The sequence below is a fragment of the Haemorhous mexicanus genome, chromosome 3 (assembly GCF_027477595.1).
Source record: "Haemorhous mexicanus isolate bHaeMex1 chromosome 3, bHaeMex1.pri, whole genome shotgun sequence".
In the NCBI taxonomy this organism is placed as follows: domain Eukaryota; kingdom Metazoa; phylum Chordata; class Aves; order Passeriformes; family Fringillidae; genus Haemorhous; species Haemorhous mexicanus.
The window spans coordinates 107016048-107042425 of record NC_082343.1 but is presented as its reverse complement, the minus strand read 5'-3'; the positions used below and the strand labels follow the sequence as shown (position 1 = coordinate 107042425).

The following is a 26378-nucleotide window of genomic DNA, read 5'->3' as shown; positions in this document are numbered from 1 at the left end:
TGCTAAGTCACAACCTATGGCTCTGCTCTAGATCTCTGTGAGCATCACTTAAGCTAGAGGGATGCCAGCAAGAATGACACATCAGGTAAAACACGTGGGCTGGGACAGCAGTTGTGCAGAAAATCTTTCAGAAAAAGACTTCAGGAACCACGAGCCCTTACCGGCCTCACCTCCATAGCAGCTACATTTTTATTACTTTGTATGAAGCACCCTGGTAGAGCCTATTCAGACAGACCAGGACAGATGATAAATGAAAATCTATTCAGGCTCATGAGGCTGAGGCATCAACTGATTTATTCTTACAGGCAGTTTAACATAATCCTGGAGAAACATTCTCTGCAGAAGAAAGTTATGTTACACCCCTTCAATTTACTTAAACATCATTCTCGCAAGTGTGAGAGGTTGCAAAGCAGTCAGCACAGTAAAAGCTCCAAAGAAAAACCATCCCTAATCTTTGGATTGAGTAAATTACATAAAGATGAGAAACCAAAACAATTTAAAAACTGTAATTACCCTTCTGTAATGAATCACAAGTTTAATTCAAGCAACAGTCACCCCCAATGATAAATGTTTTTATTTACTGCAATGAGCAGCTACAGCATAAATAGAGGGAGCATTTTACACAGTTGGTTTTTTTCCCCACATCTATTGCTTGTTCTAAAGTAGTGGCAGAAAATTGGCACAACATTTGGATGCATTACATATGAAAAAAATGGAGAATTTTCTGCTTTTCATGCTTGAATTGTAACTTGTGAAACCTGATTAATTAGCAGGAAAAATAAGCAACATAAAAATTTTTCCTCTGCAGTTGTTAATATATCTCATTTCTGACTTTCATAATTCTGACAGTTATTTTCACCTACTCATCCACTGAAGCAGTCATCTCAAGCAGATTTGGAAAACAAAGAAAATTCCCTCCAAAATCCCCGATTCCAAAGAAAGCTCTAAATCACAGAAATGTACACATTGTGGATGAAATTGAATGACCCTTTTAACAAAAGAGCACATTCCCATGCCCTGGGAGGGAACAAAAGTGAGTGTGTTCACATGATGTTGGCATTTTTATTAATCAAAATTTAAACACTTGATTTCAAGTTTCAGTATTTCAAAAGCATCAGCAAGGAAAAAAAAATCGTACATAACCAAAAGCAGTGTTTTTCCACAAAAAAACCCCACTTGGATGTCTCCATTACTGACCACTGCATGAGGAATGGTTCCCTGCCCTTGGCACAGGGGTTGGAACTGGATGTTTTTAAGGTCCCCCTCAACCCAAACCATTCTGTCATGAAATGAATCTCTCCCTTTAAAATTCCCAGTGACTCTTATTCTCCTTCACAACACTGTTCTTCCAGCTACCTTCTGACATCAGCTAGGCACTTAAGAAGCTCCAGAAATCAGACCATCTTCAAAACTGAAAATAAGTTTCCAATATTTTCAATTTTTTTTCCTCATTTCCAAAATACATCTCTCATTTGGAAAATCAATGATAAATAAAACTTTTCCATCTTCCTACAGAGTAAACTAAGAAAGTACCATTTTGTCTAATTACAGACTGTATTAGCTATAGGCTACTTTAAGACATCTGGAATTCAATCTTGGTCCTTGACCATGATGAAGAACTGACATTTTCACTAAGGCAAATAAGGCAGATATTGTAAATTTCTCTTGTAACCAACATGTCTTGGCAAGAATTGTCTTCCTTCTGGCTGGTGCACAGGAGTTACAAACACCTAATACAGAAAAGGAGGCATTCCTCCAACAGGCAACTGTTGAGAATAACTTTTTCTGGTGTATGAACAAAGATTGCTTCTGTAATAAAGTGGTAGGAAGAGCACCTTCAAAACTGTAATTGTACTCAAGTTTCCTCTTTGAATAATATCATGTTTGGGTGTTTTTTAAAAGAACTTGCAATATGATAACTAGATTTTCTGTAACTTAACTTTCACTCTATTATGAATGGAAGTGCCTCTTAGATGAGATTTCAACCTTCTTTAAAAAAAAATGCCCTAATTAAAGTTAATTAAATTAGTCATCAAGTTTCCTTAAATATTAGATATGACAGCTACAACACCAGAGTATCCTTACATGGCTTATTCCACTCTTTGGAAGAGGTGCACCCCTGAAGAATAGCTTATTATGGGGCATGGCAGATATATATTCAGCTACCCTGTGAGGTACATCTGCTGTGTGTCTCTATCTGGTCCTTCAGAGATGGTCAATAAAACCAGGAACACAGGATTTCAAAACCCATTTCAAAACTTGCAAAATTAAATTAGTGGAGAAGAATGGAGAAATTCAGTTTAAAAATGCTGCATCATTTTGCCTTAATAGGAAAATCCAACAGCACTGCAGGCACTCTTCTAGTAAGCATTTTTGTAAGCAAGACAAATAGCTGTACACAAAATCTGCACAACAGGTTGGGAAAAAACCCTTTTTCTTAAATAAATCTCCCTCATCCTTGCATACTGTATCCTGATGCTTATGTATCAAGTTCAGAATGTAAACACACACAGAATGACTGGTACTTGCCTACAGTCATCTCTTTGGCACTTTTGTTTACATTTTAGTTTCAAACTTCAGCTCCAGTGTCAGTACGTCCTATTCACTAAAACTCTGTCCACATAAGATTGAGAGCATACTGCAGAAACTCTGAGAAAGAACTCTTCAAGAACTGACAATTAATTGCTATCATAATCTATGTTATGGAGAACCTAATTGATTTTGATTCTTCCTTTCAGTCTTTCAGACAGGGGAAGGGGGCTGTCTGCCCACACAGAAGTCAGAACAGCACTTTTCTCTTGCTGTGTGGGATCAGAACCCAATCTTTCAATTGGTCGCTCTGGACTTTGGGAACAATTAACTTCCTCTACAGAGGATGGTTTTGGAGCTACTTGCACAGAGAAACTGTTAACAGCTTTCTTTAAATTGGTCATTTTCTTCTTCCCCTTAATTGAAAGGGCTGAGTCACTGTTTGTCCTTTTGCTAGTAACAATACTAGTCTTTTTCTTTGAAGAACATTTCTTAAACTGGCCAGGGTTCAGTTGCCTTTTCTGCTGCTCATAAACCAGGATTTTATCCACGTGCCCATCATCACTGTCTTCACTAGAAGAGCATCTGTTCTGACACACACTCTTCTTAAAAGAAGCTTTCCAAGTAGTTTCAATACAAGCTTCTTTAATTTGACAGCCAGTTGCATCTGCTGGTTTTTGAGATGCTGGAATCATTTCACACCCAGGATGGAGTGTCTCTGTTGTTTTCCCACTGCAGGCTAGAGACGCTGAACCACTTCTAGAAGAGTCTTTTTGCACCATTTCAGCCAGGAGGTCAGCTTTTTTGTATGCATCTTGATAGATTTGTAGGCTGGATTCACTAACAGAGTTTTCTGATAGAACATTTTTATTTTCCTGCACTGGGTTATTTAACTGACACGAGGAAGAGACATGATTTCTATCAGGATTCAATGTTTCTTTTGTTTGTTTAAAACAATTCAAAGACTTCAGTTGCACTGCATTTTCAGACAAAGGCTGTGATGGAATGGGAGCCTTCTTAAGTATTCGCTCACTTAAAGACCACTCCTGAAGTTGTCCCATAGCATCATTTGAGAACAAATCATCTTCACTATCAGAAAGCATATCAGACTGTGTAACATCAGAATACTCTGAGCTATTTCTTACTCTTTCATGACTTAGTGGATGCGAGTATTTTATGCATGTGGTTAAGTCAGCTGCTGGATCATGGTCATCACCTCCATGGGCTGGTGTAGTGCTGAAGGAAGCTCCTTTCCCATCAGTACTGCTCACTCGCAGACCAGGTACAAAGGAAGAGGACGATACCCCTGAATACTTAGTGCACTGTGAGGGCACAGATGAATCAGCAAGAGCAGCTGCTGATGCTGACACATGAACAGTTGTTACGAGGGAAGATGAAGGTAATGCTACATCTTTTGATCCAGTACTTTGCTGCTGTGTCTGATCTTCTGGGGGAGATTTTGTATCTGACATGGAGTGTTGCACAGGAAGAATTCTGTGTGTAGGCTTTAAATTAATTTGAGACAGAAGACTGGTAATTTCATCATAGGAATTTGTTAATTCCTTTTCTTCTGATCTGTCTTTCTTTTCTGAAAAGAAAAATAATAAAAAGTGCACTTTGAATGGCATATAAATCACAGTTCATATTTCTTAGTGCAAAAGTACAGAATAGTAAGATTAAAGCACAGTCCCCTCATCTTGCTTTGGCATTATATTGTTCAAGAGTGGGAGAAATGTTTTTTGCTTTTTTGCATTATGGCAAGACAGATAGATGATTCATAAGAAATAAGTTTCTGGACTTACTTTTCTGTTTCTTCTGAAGAATGTCTGACTTTTCCACTTGATAGAGAGCAACAACATCAGGATAAGCAGCCTGAAACAAAGATTCTTCTTCTACTGTGACTACAAACAACTCCACAGGCTCATCTTCTGGATCAACATAATGCTCTGAAAAAATAATGAATGTACTTTTAATATGAATATACACATGTCAGAGTAGGGAATGAAAAACCAAACAGCAAAGATTTGAATACAAAGAAGGTACGTCAAAGTCAATAGTATGATATTTGAGATTTATCTACAAGTGAAGTCTTTTTCTTCCTGCCAGTCTCCTGGCACAAATGGACACACTACAAGGAGGAGTCTGGCAGCACAGAAAATTTTCTAACTAGTAAACAGTGACAACTTCAGGTACATAGTGAAATAAGGTATGAAATACACAGTTCAAGTCTTATTTACAAGTACCAGAAAAAGTAGCTGAAGACTGAGTCCCTTGCTTTCTAGGTAAATTTGTTTTCTTTAAAGCATTGCTTTTTCTGACAGGGTATTTGAAATTTGATGCACATTTCCTGTTATTTCCATGGAAGTTTCCAATCTTGCCCACATTCCATTGCCTTAGAGTGTTACCAAACTCTTGTCCTCTTTAAAGCTTAATTTTATCTTTTTCTATTAACTGTTTTGTTCCATAATGTACATAGAAACCAGACCCACCTGGTTTTTGCCATTCAATTTCAAAACAAGGAATTCCATTTTTAACACGTGTCTTAACAATCCTGTAAGAAGAGGAAGCCCATTGAATTACTGAAATCTAGACTTAAATTTCAATATTCTTATCTGCAAAGATCAGAGAAAAAAAAAATCTTCTCATGAAGATGAAATTACAACATCTTTAAATAAAATACACTACTCTGTATACAGCAAAATTTGGAGTATAGATTTGACTACTGAAACATTTTTATTTGACACTCAGAAGAGCATCCACATAAAATACAAAAGCTTTTCTCTAAGATACAAACATAATGCAGTCTCCTACAAACACCAGTTTGGTATCTTCAGCTGATCTGCCTGAAAGGCATATCCTGCTTGACCAACCTGACCCTCCTTCAACAGGGTGACCCACTCTAGGGGATTAGGGAAAGGCTGTGGATGTTGTCTGCCTAGACTTCAGTAAAACCCTTGATGCCATTTCCCACAGCTTTCTCCTAGGGAAAGTGGCTGCTTATGGCTGGGATAGGTGCACTGAGTTAAAAATTATTTGGATGGTCAAGCCCAGAGAGGGGTGGTGAGTGGAGTTAAATCCAGCTGGAGGTCAATCACTGATGGGGCTCCCAAGGGCTCACTACTGGGGCCAGTCCTCTTCAATGTTTTTATCAATAACCTGGATGAGGGGATCAAGTGCACTCTCAGTCAGTTCAGAGACAACAACAAGTTGGGCAGGAGTGCTGACCTGCTGGAGGGCAGGAAGGCTCTGCAGAGGAGTCTGGACAGGACGGACTGATGCTGAGGCCAATGGTGTGAGGTTCAACAAGGCAAAGTCCTGCCCCTGGATCATAACAACCCCTGCAGTGCAACAGGATGGGGAAGAGTGGCTGGAAAGCGGTCAAGAGCAAAAGGATCTGGAGGTGTTGGTCAACAGCAGCTGAGCATGAGCCAGAGTGTGCCCAGGTGGCCATGAAGGCCACTGACATCCTGGCCTGTATCAGCAATAGAATGGCCAGCAGGACCAGGGCAGTGATCGTCCACCTGCACTCAGCACTGGTGAGGCTGCACCTCAAATCCTCTGTCTGTTTCTGGGCCCCTCACCACAAGGGGTGGTACTGGATGTGCTGGAGCATGTCCAGAGAAGGGCAGTGGAGCTGATGAAGGGTCTGGACCACAAGCGTGAAAGGAGCAGCTGAGGAAGCTGGGGGTGTTTAGTTCATGGCTCTCTGCAACTGCCTGAAAGGAGGCTGCAGCCAGGTGGGGGTCACTCTCTTCTCCCAAGTAACAAGTGATAAAAAAGGAAAGGAAATAGCCTCAAGATGTACTAGAGGGGGACTAGACTGGATATTAGAAACAATTTTTTCATGGAAAGGGTTGTCAACCATTGGAACAAACTGCCCAGAGCCACCATTCCCTGGAGATATTTAAAAGATGTGTAGGTGTGGAACTGAGGGACACAGTTTAGTGGTGGACTTGTCAGTGTCAGGGTAATGGCTGGACTTCTCCAAACCAAATAGATACTAATGCCAGAGAAGGCTGTTGTCCTGGACAGTAATGTTCTGAATGATCAGACAGGGTCATTTGTCCTCATGCTCTCATGCAAAAGATAGAGACACAACTTGAACTGAGCAGGGACAGTCAGTCACTGAGGTTTTTCTAAAACGTCTATCTACACCCCAGTTTAGTAGCTTCCTATGCATGAAGAGTAGGATCATGCTGATCCTGCTGAACCATTACTGCATGTTTAAACACTTGCTAACAAAAGAAATCTTCCAGAGCACACACCATCTCTTAAACTCTTGAAACACCAGAAAGTGTTCAAAACAGACAATGTCACTGAAATAATTCATAAAGGTAAATACTGGTAATTTATCTTGCCAATCTATTTTAAAAGCATTCTCCAACCAGTCTCCCCAATCTTTTGAAAGACAACACTGAACAGATCAGCATCTCTGTAAGTACTAATTCAAGACTATGACACATCAACCCAGAAGTGATACTATCACACTGCTATTGACTGTCCTCCCGTGCCCCAAAATTAATGCCTAAAAACCTTGACTAGCATGAAAAATTACTAACCTTCTTCCAATAAAAGGATTAGGGAGGCAGGGAGAATTTGGGTTTCATTTGGGAAACGAAACCATCAGATAAAGTGAAAATGAGTCACAATTCCCTTCACAAAGTGAAGTTCAGATTTGCCAACAGACATTGTAGATTCTAGAAGTTGACTTAAGAAGAGATTAGATCATTAAAAAAAATAATTACATTGAGGGCTGACAGAATAAGAAAATGCTAATTCTGGCTCAGTAAATTCCTAAGTTACAGAAATCTGGAGAGTGGGAAAGTATTCTGGGAGAAAATAATTACATGTTTATCTTGCTTTTTCTTCCCTGCATGTCCATTTTTAGCAACTTGGCCATTTTTAAATTCCTAAATGTAGCAGTCCTGAATGAAAAGTGGCATTGACACATAATACAATGACAGCTTCTAGGTCTGATAAGCAATCAGAGACTATGACTAATTTTGCAGATGCTCATTTCTAAGCCTGAACTCCTATTTTGAGACACAGAATTCAATTAAATGTATGCTAAGAACCTGAGCAGAGGACCAAGTCAGATCTAAGGAAAATGAACAAAAAGCAACCTCAGGAGAACACAAGCACTGCCAGTTAGAATGATACTGCTCTATGTATTTGTGCAGCAGTAGTTGAATTGGTGCACTGATCTGAATTTTTGCCTCTATTCAACATAAGCACAAAACTTGCAACAAAGATGGAAGAAAACCATATTTCCCTTTTTTCAGGAAAACCTTGTGGTTTTTATCTGCCAGCAGAAGTAAACATATTAAGTTCAAGAAATCAAGAACATTACCGTATTGCCTGCAGTTGTTTTGAGTCAGTATTTCCAGATTTTCTCTGGATCATATCATAACGTGTCAAAAGTGCTAACAGCTTCTTACAAGCATAATGTTTGGTCCATTCCATCTTCTCTGAAGCAAATAGCTGTTTGTATAAAAAAAAAAAACCCAAACTTTAAAACATTCTTTATTCTATTAGATATCATGCTTAGATAGTTATGTAGTTGGGACACTGGGCTAAATAGTTAAAATATCTAGAGTACTTTTGTACATTGGTGTAATGCCCACCAATACCTCAACAGGCATCCCTAGCAGGGCACATTTATCAGCTGTCAGTGACAAGCCAAGAGAACAGTTGTGTGGTGGCAGCAGCAGGGATAAGACAGTTGTTAAACACCTTCTCAGGTTCACATCAGCTCTACCAGGAGCTGTGAAAGTTACAGATTTCACGTGAGACAATGAACATGGATTTCCACTAAAGCCACATTGTTTAACTGTGATCTACTCTACTATCCGTAATTCTTACACTGTCATCTAACCCAAAAAATGAAACATTGTAAGAGATCCGATTTTGCCAATAAAAAAGAAGTAAAAAGCCTTCCTAGAAAACAATGCTAATGTGCATATATTAACACCCTCACCCCCATCTAGCAATACTGGACAATGAAAAACAAAACAATGACAAGTGAGCTTTCTCTTTCTTCTACTTTTCTATCTAGCTATTTACAGCAACTGATTTTTTTTTAAAGTCTTCAATTTTAGGCTTTCAAAACAGTGAGGTCTAGTAAGATGTAGTAGCAAGGTTCTTAAATTCTTATTTCAAGTAAAATTACCAATGAAGATCACCATTATCACTTCCTTAGTAATGAATAAAAGACTACAAAGTTGAATATTCAATATTATGTTCCATACCTGAAAGGACAATAAATTTGGCCTTCGACATTCCTTTATGTTGATCAATTTATTCTTGTTTACAAGAAACTCGTGGATAACCTTGAGATAAAACATAAAAGAAACAGTTTAAGAGAGGACAGAAAGCTGAAATTTTAGCTAATTGATTAAAACAATTGATATTAAGTAGGCTTGTTTGTTACCTCAGAAAATGGAAAGCCCTCACAACTCATGGCTTTTCTGGAGGTAAAAACAAATGTATTAGGAACTGAGGAAAAAATGGGCAAAAATGATGCATCTAAATGCTCACCCTGCATATGAATGCAGGGAAAAGCAGTTAAATTTTCAGGCCATTCCTACTTTCTGATACTGTCCTCCACTGCATTTGCTTGTTTCACTCGCTCCCACTGATGCCATGCACAGGGGCAGCAATGTTTGGAGTCACTGGGTTTGCAGCGTCTCACACTTTCACAGAATTTACATCCATTGTGCTCATGTTCTTTGTAAGATCCTATAGCAACAGACACACAAAGTGAGGAGAAAAGGGGTTGCAAAATCTCCAAACCCATAAAGGCAGTATTACAAATACAAAGCTCAGAACAAGTATGAACGTGATGTGAATGGCAGCTGTAAGCAGGTCTGAGGGCATTAGCTGCATTTATGAATCTATAGTAAAAACTGCAAAAGACATGCAGGCTTCCATTTTTCTGAAGACTTTTTCTCTCAAGAGTTTCAGATCTTAAGCTGGAAACTTATTATCAAAAAACTACAGAAGTAATGTGTGATAACCTGGAAAACACTCATAAGTAATATATTTGAATATATTTCAATATATTTGAATCAGGCTTCTCCTTCACCAAATGATGGATTTAAATGAGTTCACTGATCAAAGATGATACCAAAATCAGAGTACTTGGGATTAATTTCTTCTTGAAAAAACACTGCCATGTACTTCATCAATGATGAGATTCAGTCCTCTTGATGCAGGACCAGTTCAAGCAACTGAAGATGAAGTTGCTAAGCAGTATAGTATGCTGTCTTTACTGATCATGTTAAAAAGGCAAATATCTGGGATCCCACAACAGTATTATGAAAACATTCCATATGCTGTCCACTAGCTTCACATTTGAAGAAAATTTGTCCCAAGCCTTGGAAGTGTTTATATAAGGATACATATACACAATATTGAAAACATGAAGAAGTAGAAAAAACCCCATAACCCAATAAAACAAAACCCATCACCCCATAATAAAAAGTAAACAATTAGGCTAAAAGTACAGCTCAGCACTTTTCACACTGACCTGGATGATGGCACTCTGAACAGTGAATTACCCTTTTAACAGCCAAAGGTGGATTATCATCATGCTGAAATTGTTCCTTCCACTGCTCAAACCTAAAAGGATCAAGAAATATTTTTAGCTTTCACACTTAAACCACTGAAAAATAATTTATTTATACTTGTCAAGCATTTATCCAAGAGAAAGTTTTTCAACTTATGAAACAGCATAAGTTGAAAAACAGCATATCATGTTGGATTTCTAGCATTGACACACACATGATAACACAGAAAGCACTTGGTATCTCAAATCCTAATCCACAACCCAACAAAAAATCAGCAAGTCTCATCAGTCCCTACAACTTTCACTTCAATGTATCAACTTGTACCAGCTAGCTCAAAAGCTAGGAGTCAGCTCATGTTTAAAACAAATATGAGACTTGCCTAGCAAAACAATTCCTTTAGCAAACACAAGGTAAGGAATGTGGTAATATCCTCCCTAACCTAAAATATTACAAACATTGTCTTGGATTGGAATTGAAGTACATACTCTTAGGTCTTTGAATAAAAAACACTTAGGTAAATTTCCATTTTACCTTTGCAGTAAGTTTTGACCTTGCAGAGTCTCAATTAACTTTAAAGCTTGCTCCTTCCCAACTCCTGGAACCCCCTATAGTGAATATGAAATATTATTTAATTACAAACAAAATATTCATATTCTCACAAAAACATCTTTATTACATAGTGTAGAGAAATGACAAGTGATTCCAGATGTTGAAAATAAATTGCGAAAAATATTTTTGACCAAGTTTAAGGGCAGAGAAGGTGACAGATTACAGCTGTATTGCCAGTGTAACACACAACATGTTCTTATGCTCAACAGCACCTGAGATAAAAACAAGGCAAAGAAGAAGTGGAAAGCAATAATAAACTAAAAGAAGTTCAATTCAGAAAAGAGAAGTTACAATGAAGTAGAGAAACACTGGCATGGGTTGCCCAGGGAGGTGGTAGATGCTCCATTCTGGAAATATTCAGGGTCAGGTTGGAATGGAGCTCTGAGTGACCTGGTTTAATTGAAGATGTCCCTAACTGCAGGGGGGTTGGACTAAGTGAACTTCAGAGGTCCCTTCTGACCCAAACTATTTTATCAGTCTATGATTTAAAACACACTCACATTGTTTTTCAGTTCTTTCCATCTTCACCCTATTTTGCCAAGAATCAATACACCTGATTATGAAGACTGTATTGAGTGTACTTTCTACAGCATCATTACAAATAAATCTATATTCAGTTGTAATGGCACAACTGAATACATACAACCATATAAAATAAATCTAATTTCAAACCAAGTCCTCATTGGACTACAGTCAGACATTCAAGTAAAGTCAGATATTCAGCTGCTGCAAGGAAAGGATTATTGTGATCTATTTTCAACAAAATAAGTGCAATTATAACGTGGTATTCTCATTTACCTGGTCTGCCAATCTCCATTCCCAATGTATTCCCATAATTCAGCTATCTTAACAAGTTTCTGTCTTCATCTATTTTGCTGAGCTGAAATAACTCCAAGACTCTATCTGGCATCACATAATTGTGACATTTTAAGACTTTGTAAGAACCTGGCATTCCAGGAGCTGCTTTGGTACAATAACCACTGATTATCCACTGTTTGTTTTTACTCCCTCTCTTTACACAGTAGTAACAAACTATTTAAAGATTCCTATAACAAAAGCAAAATTTAAAAACCCAAAACAAAAATAATGAATGGTTTGTTTTTTCCAGCAGTATCAATTGTTTAAAGGATAGTTTTATCAAGCTGGGACACAACTACTTAAGAATAACTTGGTATCTGCTGCAAGCCTGAATGGGAGCAATCAATGCCTGAAGTCACTACATGATGAACTGTATGGAAATCAAGTTGCATCCCACTTCTTCTCCCTTTCAAACAGCCATTGCAACAGCTTCTGTTCAACATCTCAAAAAAGAATTCAAGAGTTTACAGAAAGGAAAAAAAGAAAGAAGTGAAGTAGCAATGGGTGAGATTCCTCTCAATTAATTAGGTAAACTTCCAAATAGATCACTTCTAATTCTTCATAAATTATATATTTACAAACAATGGAACAGGAATACATCCAAACTGTATCCAGAACTGCCTTTACTAATAACTACAGCTCAAAACCATCACTACTAAGTCTTCCAAAGAGCACAGACAAAGCCATTTCTTCTCATTTTCCACAGCTCCTCTGCCAGGGATGCACTTGTATGTGACTTGTTACAAAGCATACTCATACACAATGGAGTTCTCACACCTTGGCTCAATGTAATCAGCATCTAAACTTTTGCCTTCCCCTCCATTATAGAAAAGATTTGGAACAAGACAAAATAGTCTTAGAAAGACTGATGTTCATGAACCATTTTGAATATCTTTAGCGTTTTAGAAGACTAAAGAATAGACTTTACAAATAGAATTTACAGTGACTTCCTACACATCTGGATCTCAGTAATCATGCATTGCATAAGCTTTCCCAGCATGCACATCTCCCTTGATACACTTTGTTGTTTTTCAAGACAGTGTAAGCACCAAATAAAAATAATTATATTGCTTACCTTTGGAAGATAATCACAGCCCAGAAGAACTGCTAGCCCAATCAAAGACTCTCTGTCACAACCAAGTTTCTCTTTAATAGAGGACATTGTGTAACTGTCAAGATGTGGATCCTGCAAGAGAAATTTACTACATATTATTTCTGTTACACCTGCTACAGGGAAGGAACTGCCCTGAACCATGTTCAGTTGGAATTGCTTACTCACCCCTATTCACCCACACCCACAGGAAAGGGTTCTACCCCAAAGAAGGGGTCTAATAGGAAAAAAAAAATTGCCATTAAAATTTATAATATAATGCATGGACATTACATGAACAACTACAGTTCTGGAACTTCAAGTATGGGCATCAGCTGTTGAAAGAAACTAAAATAAGTCAAGAGGTCCAGCACACAGCTGGATAACCATGTTACATGAAGGGTGAGCAATTGGCTCACAGGTCAGGCACAAAGAGCTGCAGTGGATAGGGTTAAATCAAGCTGGCAACCTCTCACAAGAGGAGTTCCACAGGGCTCCTATCCTCAGCCCACTTCTCAACATCTTCATTATCATCCCAAACTTGATACCAAAAGTGTTAACTCAATTTCAGGACTGGAAGGAATACTAAGTAAGTTTACCAACAACACTAAATTGGGAGGAGTTGTTGACTGCCTAAAGGGCAGAGAGAGAAACTGGAGAGATGAGAGTTCACCAACCATATGGAGTTTCACAAGGGGAAGTGCTGGATTCTGCACCTGGCACAGGGTAACCCTGGCTGTGAGCACTGACTGGGCAATGAGGGGCTGGAGAGCACTGCTACAGAAAGGGACCTGGGGGTCCTGGCTGATGGCAAGTTGAACATGGGCTGCAGTGCCCTGGCAGCCAGGAGGGCCATCCCTGTCCTGGGGGCATCAGGGACAGCATCTCCAGCCAGGCAAAGGAGGGGATTGTCCTGCTCTGCACTGGGGCAGCCTCACCTCCAGTGCTGGGGGCAGCTCTGGGTGCCACAATATTAAAAATTCATTAAACCATTAGAGAGAACCCAAAGGAGGCAACAAAGATGGTGAAGGGCCTTGAGGGGAAGCTGTATGAGGAGTGGCTGAAGTCATTTGGTCTGTTCAGCCTGGAGGAGACTGAGGAGAGACCTCGCTGCAGCCTTCTCACAAGGGGAAGGAGAAGGGCAGATACATCTCTGATCTCTTCACTCTGGTGACCAGTGACAGGACTCAAGGAAGCAGCATAAAGCTGTGTCAGGGGAAGTTTGGGCTGAGTATCAGAAAAATGTGTTTCACCCAAAGGGTGGTTGGGCACTGGAACAGACTCCCCAGGGAAGTGGTCACAGGACCAAGATACACCTGACACAGTTCAGAAAGTGTTTGGACAAGGCTCTCAGGCACACGGTGACTCTTGGGCTGTCCTGTGCAGGGCCAGGAGTTGGACTCAATGACCCTGATGGGTCCCTTCCAACTCAGTATATTCCATGACTCTAGGTGTTTTTATTGTTTCTTACAAGAAAAATGTGGCAAAACTAACATTATCAAATCCTAGTGGCTGTGCAAAGTCATTTCAGAAAGTGAAGTTTTTAAAAAGCATGTAAACATTTCAATGTACTATTTAGGTAAAATAAAAGAAAAAGAATGAAAATATTATCTAACATACTAGGCATAAGCTAAATAAATATTTAAAAGGTAAAGGGACTCAAACACAAAATGGAATCGAGATTAACATGAATTAAAAAATAGGCCACTGCCTTCCTCCTCAATCATGACAAAAAAATCCCCCCACAAGCCAACAAACCAAAGTGATCCATTTTGCTAGAAGAGCTGCGCCTGACAGTGTGCCCCCTGCACACTCACAAATTATTTTTTATGCTGACCTATATACGTACTCATGTACCCCTGAAAGGTGTACTTCCTTCACTGTTGGTGATAAATGACAAGGAAGCTGAATGAAAGAACCAGGTCAAGGAAAAACTCAAACATGGTGTCAAAGCAAATAACCTTCCATCAACCCTAATTAGTTTTTTAAAGTTAATTATTTGTGGTGCACTTCTTTTGTTCTATTGATTTTCTGATATCTCCGATGTATTTTTTCAACAAGTCTTTGAGATGAACATTATAAATTACAGAAATCTGGGGTAGCCTTTCACCATTTCTGGAAAATTGTATTCTTAACAAATGAACACTTCAGTTTAAGGCCATAAATTGTTTGGTTTTTTGAATGATCACAAGAATTGATTGTGATACAGATTACAATCTCTACACTATTCATATTCAATTGGGATGAACAGCATTAATTGCAAGTAATTTTTATAATAAAATAAACCTGTAAGATGCAAGTATCTGAACACTTATTAGACCCAGGAGGCTGATCACTCTCATATGGCCTAAGGGTAAAATTTATAGGAAGTAATTACTTCACTCAACTTCTCCACATACAAGGAGGAAATGGGGAAAAAAATTTGTCATTTAGCTTTATATGAGACACCACAGGGTACTACAAACACAGGCAATATTACCCTGTTCTCATTGGTTTTCCTCTCACAGCCAATACAAGAATTACCAGTGAATCAAATAAAATGTTCCTGTCTTAAACATACTATTTTAAACAAACCAAACTACTACAAGGTAAGTTTAATAACATAAGTATTTTTTCAAGTCCCTTCCTTCTATTTACATTTTTGTAAAGAGTCTATAGAAAGGGTGGGAACAGGGTGAGATACATTACCTTAGCATTCATGGCAAAGTTCCTATAAACTGTTTGAGCTCCATACAAGAAAACATCTCCATCATTTGTAATGCAGCCATCAACAAGTCCTTTTGCATTTAGGTAGGCACACATTGCCTCTGCCTCTCCAGCTGCTTGAACCCAAGGGACACCTAAACACTCCAGCAGTTCAAGACACTATAAGAAGGAACACAAAAGGAAGGAGGTTGAATGTTGAGCTATTACATTCACTTAGTAGCATGCTTTTTCTCACACACAAGTGCATTTAAAAACTGCTACCGTTGTTCTGCTATGTAACACCTCATCAATGAAAGCACTACTTCAGCAAAAAATAATTTCCTGTATCAGTGAAAAGTAGATATCCACAAAGAGCTAAGTATTAATTAGAGGACTTGAACACAACATGATTAATGGCCACTCCTTCATAAAAATCTTTACACTTGAAATAGATATTTAGGATGTTTTCAGAAGAGTTGGAACAAAGGAGTATTTATCTTTGAGAAGTAATGCTGTTTACTCAAGCAGTAATGCTGAGCCAGAACAGACATCTTCCAACAGGTGCCAAACTTCCCAAGAATATCAAGCAGAAAAGTACAATGCTGTCATCCTACCAAGACTGGACCATTGTGCAAGACACACAGATAAATACTTACAAATTTCAGAGAAAGTATTTTATTTTAGAATTTTAGAATAAAACATGAATTGGTATGCACAGTCTAGTGAAGCCCTGAACACCCATAAATTCTACTTCAGAGAATTTTGAATAGACAAAAATGGTTAATGGACGGGGGGAGTATATGAAGAAGTATGGATACTAACACCATAAAAGAACAGCAAAGTTAAATTTTGCAATAAATCCTCAGTTACGGTTGTCAATCACAACAGCACAACATGCACAGGAATATATCAGTAAGAAAATTATTCTGACACTGTCTTCTATAACACTTAACAGATTCTGTAAGGCCTGATTTCAAAGGTGCACATTCCTTCAAACCTCAAAACATTGTTTACATTCGTTGTGTATAAAGCTGTGAGACACTGAAATATTAGGGGTTAATAACTCAAACAAGTGGTCACTTGAAAAAGCAGCAGGTGCTTTGCTGAGGCCATGTTTGCACCCCCAGCCAAAGAGCAGGAGAATTTTTGGGTATGTGTTGGCCAAACCTCCAATCCAGTATGACACAGGGGGTGCACACCCACCATGGGAGGATGCCAACAAAAAAACAGCTTTTGTTTAGCAACAAACTGGTTTTTGAGCTGGGTGAGGCCAACAATAACCAGATCCTGTGAAGTGGGATAATGCTTTTTTTATCTCGCTGATTTCCTCCTTTACACAACTGGCTCACCTGTAAAAAATGTACACACCAGTCATTCAGAGTCATTTCACCCTAATTTGCCCTGAAGGAATCTCTTAACAACAACCTCAGTTACCCAGCCTTCAGGGGTAGGTTGTAGCAAAAACTATCAATTATTTCAAGCTCCTGTATTTAATTTGATTAAGATTTCTTTCTATCACATTAAAAATACTTTAACACTCAGTTACTCACCTCTTTTAACATGGCTTTAAATAAAGATCTCCCTGTTCTTACAGCTGCAGCTTTCTTTGAAGGCCCATAGCGCATCTCATTCCTCTTGCTCATGGTGTCTGCTTTCAGCCTGGGGGCCTCTCCCTCCATGACAAACACTAGCTTAATTCCCATTGATGTAAAGAAAGAGAACCGAAAAAATAGGTTTCTGCAATAAAGCAAAGTGTTCCATATGTTGAACTATTTGTCAAGACTGATTTCTTCAGACATTTTCCTTATATCCCTTATGTTTTCCTGACCCTACCACTGGGAAAACCCTAGCATTGTCTTTACCTCTAATGATTCTTTCAATCCCAGTCTAAACAAACCTGTGAGCTGTATTCCTGTCTTTGGCTGAAATTGCCATACTATGAAATTATAGCAGCTTTACAAAATTCCCAAGAAAATACCATATAAGAACAGAAAGGATGTTTTTTGGGTGTAGAGATGTAAGCAAACTTAAAAGGCTTAATAAAAATATATTCAATATCCAAAATCTGCCTCCAAACACGTATTTACATTGGTTATTTTATATCAACTATTAACCCCAAATCTATCAATACAAGTACACCTCAAGTGACTGAATGCTGCAGTACTGGACAGACTTCTAGATACCATTACAATGCCAATTTATTTCATATGCAAACCAGCACCACTGAGGGGTGGAGTTTTACAAGGCTGCAGTAATAAATACTTGGACTACAACAGTAGAATAAACAGCAGTCATATCAAACAGCATATGCTTTTACCAGTAATTCCAGTATCAATCTTCCTAAAGGAGTAGATCAAACACTTATGTCTCTTTGACAGACATGGAGAGACCACTACACTAGATTTAATTTTGTACAGTTACTACTAGCAAAAGCCAGTAAGCTGGTCTTTTGAGGTTAGCTCTATTTTCACAAATGATGTAAAAAATCAATCTAAACAATAAGTTACTCGAAAATACAAATTCTCAAAAAAAAATTAATTTTCAACTGTCTGAAAACATTTTTTTGGAAGAAATCTGTTCAACTCCTTGTCTTGCTTTGGAAGTCTGGACTGATGCTTCCATTCCACTGGACACAGGACATCCTATCAGACTGATGTAATGACTTTGGTAATGCTGCCAGTTTTATAGATAATTATCCATTTGAGTTTGTAAGTATAAAACATTTTAAGACATTATTCTCAGAAAATGCTGAGATTTTGTATCATGCTGATATTTTATATTGTGCTGAATTCAACAGAAGTCACAGGAGTGTATAACACCATCTAGTAACTCAGTATTCTACACTGGGAACTAACAACAAGCGCTGATGAAAATTTGTCTTCAATAATGTTTTCATTATTGTTAGCACTGTTTGCAGAGAACAGGACTTTGAAATTATAGATGCTTAAACATGCTCATTCCTTAGATAAGTAATTTAAATTAAAAATATATACATATTCCTCAAGTTTGTTCAAATGCCTGAAGAATTATTTAAACATATTTAATTCAACATGGGGATCTACTTAGAACTAACTTCAAACCCTCTATATATGTAGCACAAGTGATAACTGAATCAAAACATCAGTCATATGAATTTCAGAGCTACTCTTAGAAGTCTATTGAATAAGTAACATATTTAAACTAAACAGCTCCAAGACATTTGGCTCAAATAATTTATATGGATACCTGAGATGTGGCTTGGTAACTACTCCAACCATCTTTTTAACAGTCTGTGCTTCACAAACCCACAAACTTAAATCAACAGCAAGTGTTTTCCCTCTGAGACTGCTTATGTTGACAGGTTGTCTCACAGGCTCAAGGATTTGCCACAGGTAAGTCACTCCCATTGTTTTTGCTTCCTTGTTGTCAGAAGGTAGATTTTAACTGTGGAGACTGAACAAAATAAAACAGTTTCAGCATATGGCATGAAGTGAAGCATTATGACTGTGAGGAAGAAGAAGAAGATAAGAAGGAAGAAGATAAATATATTTGCTACTACAAGTCCTACTTTTTTGAGTCCAATCCACTTCCAAGTCTTCTAAGTGTAGTGACTGCAGTTCACAGATGGTTTATTACCAAATACCTTCTTTGAATGGAACAGTTGCATTACTAATAAGCGGAACATAAATAAAATGAAACTCAGTTAAGGAAAAAAAAACAATGAAAAAATTATTCATTTCCAAGTCTTATGTGTCCCTTACATAAACACAATCCAAGTTTTATTAAAAAACAAACCAGAGAATTCTTAAGGAATCTACTTCCCGTTTTGAGGTAGGATTCACATTAAAATTTTCTGTTAAAATAGAAGCAGCTTAAAGCTATTTGAGGAATAGTTAGAATGACAACAGAATTTAAACTTTCCTTGCATTCCAAGATGATACAAAAGGGTTCAACACCCAGAGATTCTGGCTTGGGAAATTCAAGTTGGACTTCAGGAAAAAAGAGATGGTATTGCTGCTGTGGTTGCTCATAGGTTGCAGACATTCTTAACATCCAGCTGCCATGCTGTCCTACTTTTAATGGAAGCCTCTCTGAGCAAGGAATCAGCAGTGACTGGCACTGAAATTTGGGGAGAGAACTCCAGTGCAGTATTAAGAAGGAGGCAGTACTTCATTCTGGCCCTGGATGCCTGGGGAATAGCTCCGTGCAACGTGCACACCTGGCTCAGGACGTCTTTTTTGACCAGGATATCCACATTCATCAGAAAATTGTTACTTTTCCTGAACTTCTTACTTAGGGCACAGAGTCCAAACTTAGCACTTCAGGCAATCACAGAGCCCTTAAACAGGAATTGGGCAAACTTGTTACTAAGCTCTGAGTGCAACACGATGACTTCTGAATTTCCCTTCCAAACAAATGTCCTGGTATTTCTAGCACTGTGACTGCAGAAACACACCAGTGTGTGTTTCACTGTGTCCATTCTGGTACTGTGTGACTAGCACTACCTATAATGCATGCCAGTGGAAAACATACACCCACTAGGAGGTAGATCTCTTTGTCTTATATAACTTACAGAGCTCCATTACCCCATTGCCACACTTATTTTCTTGTTTTCATTATTCTTCTGGTTTTCACGTCTTGCCAGTTTTATACAAGGCCTCTAGCACATACTCTGCTTTCCACCCTCACAATACCAATTTATTCCCACACTGCCTTATGGTACTACATTTGTCTCATGCTTATTTATTTTCTCTCTTCTCTCCCAATATTAGAATATAAAAATCAAATACAACTTGGAATGTTTTGTATTTCTTTCTGCTTTTGACACTACTGTACAATCAGGTAAATTAAAATGCTCCTTAGAACAAATCAGACTAGATGAGCTACCAGTGCTCAGAGATCTGCTTGAGACACATGAGGAGCTATGCCACTGTGTGGTCTCTCACATTTAACACCAGAGTCTGTCAGAACAGCAATTCTTTCATACTCTAATTCTGTTTTAAAGCAAGTCAGCTATTCAATTCCAGGTTGTTTTTAAACCAAGTTGTCATGTTAAGATTTACTTTCAACAGAATCTAGGTCTCTAATCCATTTCTTTAACTACTACAATGACTCAACCTCATTTGAGTCGTACGCAGACAAAGTATTGCTATTGTTGTTGTATGCCAAGCACATAACAATTAGTCAAAAATACAAATCAAGCATACAACTACATAGTACAATTTCTTGAAGTCCAGGATAATTAGTTTCTCTGATGCACAGGAGAAGTATCCAAACCTTCCCAAAAGACAAGCACAATAATTCATCTTCAGTGAGAGAACACCTAACAAAGAAGGGAGATGTCTTTTTGGTGTTATAATTTGGTTTTTGTTAGTCTGCATCAATACAATTTCTTAAAAAGCAACTGTTAGTCAGTTTCTAAATATTGTTATGGACTCCCACATAGTACTTAATTAATGGGAAAGACAAATACACTACAAACACCCTACATCTGGTTAGATTACAAATAATAGTAAAAAACCATAAAAAAAAATGGCCGACTTTTTCACTGTAATAAAGTATAGCTATTTGAAGACTTAAGTTTTTCACATCACATTGAATATATAACTAACAGTGAGCTATGAAAGACTACAAGACTGGTAGCAGTCTTTGGTTTTTTTGAGTGTATTTCATAAAATATTTAAATTTTAATTCAGTGTACAAATAGCTCAACTACTCTTAACATGAATGATCTGTCTACTCGGATTTTATTTAACAGCTTCGTTCACCACAAGCCTCCAACCCTAGAGAGATGGCAACTGCCAGAGAAGCAAGACTGAACTTGATTTATTTCCATATAGTTAGAAATCACTGAAGATCGTTAACAGTTAAAATAACCTCTACCCTACAAAACCTTCTCAATGTCTCTTCAGGCCAGGTTGTGCTAAACCTATAAAGCTTTTATGTCGTATATAGGGCTTTAAGACTACATTCTGCTCTACTAAGTTTTTTTACACTGGCAGAAATGCCAGTTACTTAAAAATAAACACAGAAAGCATTTAGCGCTGAAATTCAATTCATACAGAGATACTCTCACACATGACCAAGGTAACCTTAAAAGACAGCTAAGCATACATTTTATGTCTCACCCAGAGGCCTTTAAAAAGGAGGAAAGCACGGCAGAGGAAACACGAAAGCCCTGACGTTTTTAACAACTACCTCCCTCTCTCTCTCTCTCTCTCTGCATTACGCCAGCACAGCTTTGCTAATAAACCTGCTCACCCGAAGGACAGCAGCGGCGCGCTCCAGCATTTGCGGATTCCTCCTCAAGCGCCTACGGATCTTTCCGGCGGGATGAACACGACCCCGAGCCGCAGCCGGCGAGCCAAGTGCCCGGACGCGCGGGCTCCCCGCACACAGCGTTTGAAACTCCCGCCCCGCTGCGGCCACAGGAACAGGCGCGCCCGAGCTGCCCTGGGCTGCTCAGCCTCGGCCCGGGAGCGGGCCCGCCTCCGCGGGGAGCAGCGGGAACGCCCGGCCCCGTGAGGGGAACGCCCGGCCCCGTAAAGGGGAACGCCGGGCCCGCTCTGACCGGCTCCAGAGCGGCGGGCGCTCCGCCCCCCCACACCCGAAAATGGCGCGCGCACGGAAACGCACGCCGTGGGAGCGGAGCGCGCAGGCGTCGCACTCGCAGAGGCGGCTCTTCCGCCCGCTCCGGTCCGTCCCGCCCCGTCCGCCCCGCCGTGCGGGCATCGGGAGCTGTCCCAGGTAACGGGGCGCGGAGCAGGCGAGGGGCGAAGGGAGGGGAGACGAGGGACAGGTGACCATGGCGGGCGAAGATCCCGGCTGGCGCTGTCCGGGCGCGCCGCGCTCTCTGGACAGCTGAGAGGGGAGGGCGGCCTGGCGGCTGCAAGGCGGGGCAACGGCTGCCACCCGCTCCTCCCGCTGCCCCCGCTGCCCCCGGCCTGGCGCCGCTCTTCTATCGCAGGTGGCTCTGCGGGGCCAGTTAGCGGTCGGAGCTGGCGTTTGTCACCCGCTGCCCAGCGTGGGCGCCCCGCCGGGTGTGAGCGCTCCCTCAGGTGCCCATCTCTGATGGCGGAGAGCGGGAGCGGCGGCCGCACGGGCGTTCCGGCCGCCAAGGGACCGGTGTCTCTTTTCTGGGGAGTGGGGGAGCCTTCCGGGTCGTGCGGTATTGGGAAAAGCAACAGGTAATGGTGGACTTGAGGGGATTTGTGCCCCGCTTTCGTTTTCGCTGTCCGTAGAGGAGGCAGAACTGCCCTCTGTGCCACAGTGCCGTTCTGGGCTCCTCAGTACAAGAGAGAGATGGAGGTCCAGTGGAGGGCTGTGAAAGATGATTAATGGACTGAAACATCTCTCTTACGAGGAGAAGGCTGAGGGAGTTGGACCTGTTCAACTTCGAGAAAAGACTGCTGAGAGGGGACCTCAGTCTGTATAAATGTTTAACGGGAGGGTGTCAAGAGGATGGACCAGGCTCTCCTTGGTGGTGCCGAGCAATAAGACTGGAGGCACGGGGCAGAAACTGATGTACAGGAAGTTCCACCCGAACATGAGGAGGAATCTCTTTGCTGTGCAGGTGAACACGAACTGGAACAGATTTCCCAGAGGGGCTGTGGGGTCTCCCTTACTGGAGATATTCAGAAACTGCCTGGACACAATCCTGTCCTATGTGCTCTGGGATGACCCTGCGTTAGTAGGGACCTGCTATGTTCACTTCCAGCCTTATCCATTCTGTGATTCTGTGGGTCAGGCAGTGCTTCTCCAGTGTTTGATGGGACAGTATAGGCTTCTTATGCACTGGCTGCAAATGTGTTAGGAGAGGAGTTGTCAACATCAGACATACAGTCTTACATAGAACATGTGGCTCAGATAGTCCAAAAATGTAGAGCACTCCACTGCTGTGTCTTGAGACTGGGCTTCTGACTTCAGCCCTCTGAAATACCTCCCTTTAAGTTCTGTTTGTCTGCTGTAAACCAAGTTGTTACCCCCAAAGGTAATGTTACTCAAATTCCCTTAAAAACCTCTTCCCCTCCGCATCCCCCCTCACTAGTTCTATGACCAGTACCAGATGTTAATTTGTAATTTTATTGCTATTTTTGTGGCTGTTAAATGTAGTGTGCTATACATGAGCTAGACCTCAACTATTTTCTTCCTCTCCATACTGTATCTTGTGCTCATCCTGCCATAGGTCTGCTCTGATGTCTTTGCTTTACCTCTGTTTTGCCAGCTGGGTGGAAGGCAGAGTTATAGCTGGGCTGTGTCCAGAGTGTTTAAAGTGGATGTCCCACAAGACAGATGGGATACCTTCCTACCTTATGTGCATACCAGGCCAGCCAGGGCTGCTAGAAAGCCACTCATGGGTTTGGTGACAGCAGGTTGGTTGTGTCAGCCCTGGATGAGCCAAGCTGTGACCAGCTAGGCAGGGAAAAGGGAAACAGTTGTGGAAGTCCATAGCAGTGAATACTGTGGAAAGATAGGCCATTGATTAATTTGAAACGTGGGTGAATATCAGTGGATGCAGCCTCTGCCTTCATACCCTTTGATGTGTACAGGGTAAGTACTTCTCTAACACGTAGCAGTCCTTTTCTTTTTATACAGGACATTTGGGGCTTGCATTTTTCTTTTGTGCTCTCATTATATGCATAACAATTGCTTGCTGTAATTTGTAGTGATCCTTTGATTGTTTTTATAATTGAAGCTGTCTTGCATTTATTTGCTCCCAATTAATAGATCCAGTTTTTATACCTAACTGTATACTCTTATGTTCCATGATAGTGAAGTTTATTTTTATTAAATCAGTACTCTTGATTTTTCTTCCTGAATGACTGTTGGATTCTTGTTTGAATTAATTAACTTGACTTTGTCATCACAAGTTTCCATTAACATAGTCTTACTTTATATTGTAATATACTAAAGTATATTTTATACTTCAGATTTTAGGTGTGATACCTTATCCATTTAAAAATCCTTTTGTTAACATTTGTCAATACTGTCCTTTGTTGGCTCCTCAGCCAATGTATTTTAAATATTTTAAAATGTATTGATGTATTTTTTTGCCAGTTTAATTGTTTCTGGTATAGTATTTCATACTTTAACAACCTTCAGATAGCTTGGATCAGCTGCTTTTCCTTTGCCTTGAATAGTTATTCCTGAACTGTTGCTAAAGTTAGGCTAAGTAGTGCAGAGAATGAAAGCAATATTTTTTTCAATTAAAAACTTAACGTAGAAAATTAGGGGTGCCTTGGTGCAGGAGTTTTGGGAGTGATTAATGTAAAAAAATTATTTTCTTGTCAAAAATATCAAGATGGCCGGAAGATAAAATTCAAACGTCATTTTCTGTGTATTTATTTTTTTAAATGTTGGTTATTTCTTCCTGTGCCTTTTAAAACTTTGTTTCTTGTAAAATGTTATTAATGGGTTCCTTGTGGTTGCAGTCAGTTTCTTGCTCCTTTTGGGTTTTTTGTACTCAGGGAAGGTTCTGCATCCACTGATATTTGTCATAATTTCTGCGGCTGAGTTTGCTTGTAGTTCCAGTTAAGTTTTGTTTTCAGTACTAGCTCTTTAACAGTTTTGAGATGCAGATGGTTCTGTCTTTTGCTTTCCTCATAGTTAGATAACATGAGATTATTTTGTTCTGTTTTCTGCTCTTATACTCTCTTTTCCTTAAATGTTCAAATTGTATAGCAATGGAACTCACGGCCCTCATCTTTAGTTTGGATGTTATTAATTACAGCATTTGAAGCTTATGTGTATGTCTTCATATTTGGGTGATGGATGCCAAGAGCTTGCAAGTGATTGATTCCTGGTCTGAGTAATTTGGCATGAAGGCATGTTTTTGTAGTAAACCCAGAGTAGCATAGCAAAAGGTATGTAAGCTGAATCATGAAGTGTATTTGCTCCTTGATTTCTTTGTGTATTGTATTAAACTACATAACATAAAGTGGATATGATAGTTTTGCTGTAAATACTTCATGGGCATCATCATCATAACAGTAATAGTAATAATAATCATCAGTTATAAACATCATCATCCTTCTTTTCTTGCTCCTCTAATATTTGATAAAGAAATCCCTACCATAAAAATTATTGCAGGAGTGTCAGATGGCAAGTTTAGTGCATTTCTGCATTTACTTTGAATGTTGTCCATTCCACATAATGGAAAGGGATTAATACTGTTTTTTCTTTATCTTTTAAATGCTGTGCCATAGAAAATTAATGAGGGGATCATAAGACACTGTATTTTGCAAAGCTGTCAACAAATATGTAGACTAGAAGTTAGATATTCTTTGTAATGATGTAGGAAATTTTGATGTCTCGTGTGTCTCTTACAGTAAATGCTGTTCTCTGTGGTACGTGGTAGTATAAGCTGTCTGACCTCTCGTCAGTTGAATTCAGGCAATAGTTTGACCAGAGCATTAGACTGCCACAAGTAAACTGCTGAGAGAACCTCTCGTTCTCCACAGTGACCCATAATTACAGACCTGCATGGTGAGGTGGTTAGGAGCTCACCTAACTAATGTTAAAAGAAATAAATTATTTCCTGCATTACTTTTGGTAGACTCAAAGACTTGAGGTGATTTATTATTTTGTTGTGTAAAGAGCTGCTTGCACTCAGTGGGATGAGACAGAATGAGAAGAGGGAAGAAAGACTGCTCCCCTCGATTGTAATACAAGTTCTTGTGACTAAAGTTGTACTTTATCAGTCTTTATTTCATTGAATTCTCTGTAGATTCTCCAAGTAACTAATCTTAAATCAGAGAATGTAGAGCAAGACTGCTGAGAAGCTCTGGGAGGGCTTTGACAAGGGGGCCCCTGGGGTCCTGAGGCTGTGCACTGCAGCTGGACCTGCTGTGCTGACCCACCCAGCTTTCTCACAGAATGTGTCACCTCCCTCAGGAGATCCTGGTAGGAACTGTTAGGCTGACCTGTATCAATTCTCTCCTGGATTATGCCATCTGTCCTGAGGGACAATGAAGTGCTTGCTTGTCATCACCTGTATTCATGACGCGGAGTCTTCTTGCCTCCAAGCCCCTGGTGTGTTTAGACATGTGTTACCAATTTTG

General features: G+C 39.7%; 2 protein-coding genes across 8 annotated transcripts in view; one reads left to right on the top strand and one right to left on the bottom strand.

The window, feature by feature from the left end:
- Nucleotides 1-277: 277 nt before the first annotated feature.
- GEN1 (GEN1 Holliday junction 5' flap endonuclease) lies at nucleotides 278-21771 on the bottom strand. Of its 2 annotated transcripts, XM_059842918.1 has the most exons (14): nucleotides 21580-21771; nucleotides 18565-18771; nucleotides 16890-17076; nucleotides 15343-15519; nucleotides 12640-12750; nucleotides 10629-10702; nucleotides 10058-10149; nucleotides 9117-9267; nucleotides 8960-8996; nucleotides 8778-8858; nucleotides 7880-8010; nucleotides 5019-5080; nucleotides 4332-4475; nucleotides 278-4117 (listed from the first exon to the last, which is right to left on the bottom strand). In XM_059842918.1, the coding sequence occupies exons 2-14, from the start codon at nucleotides 18723-18725 to the stop codon at nucleotides 2712-2714; spliced, it is 2814 nt and encodes a 937-aa protein (XP_059698901.1). In that variant the 5' UTR covers nucleotides 18726-18771; nucleotides 21580-21771; the 3' UTR covers nucleotides 278-2711. The 2 variants fall into 2 exon arrangements, with proteins under 2 accessions (XP_059698901.1, XP_059698903.1); XM_059842920.1 differs by lacking the exon at nucleotides 21580-21771 and having other exon boundaries at nucleotides 16890-17030; nucleotides 18565-18703.
- A 159-nt stretch (nucleotides 21772-21930) lies between these two features.
- SMC6 (structural maintenance of chromosomes 6) overlaps nucleotides 21931-26378 on the top strand; it is a 44609-nt gene continuing 40161 nt past the window's right edge. For 4 of the 6 annotated variants that reach the window (XR_009485976.1, XR_009485975.1, XM_059842915.1 and 1 more), the window contains exon 1: nucleotides 22261-22505. The gene's annotated coding sequence lies outside the window, so the exon portion shown is untranslated. Of the gene's footprint in view, nucleotides 22066-22260; nucleotides 22506-25048; nucleotides 25182-26378 lie in introns of those variants that run through there. The other 2 variants (XM_059842916.1, XM_059842914.1) reach the window with 2 other exon arrangements.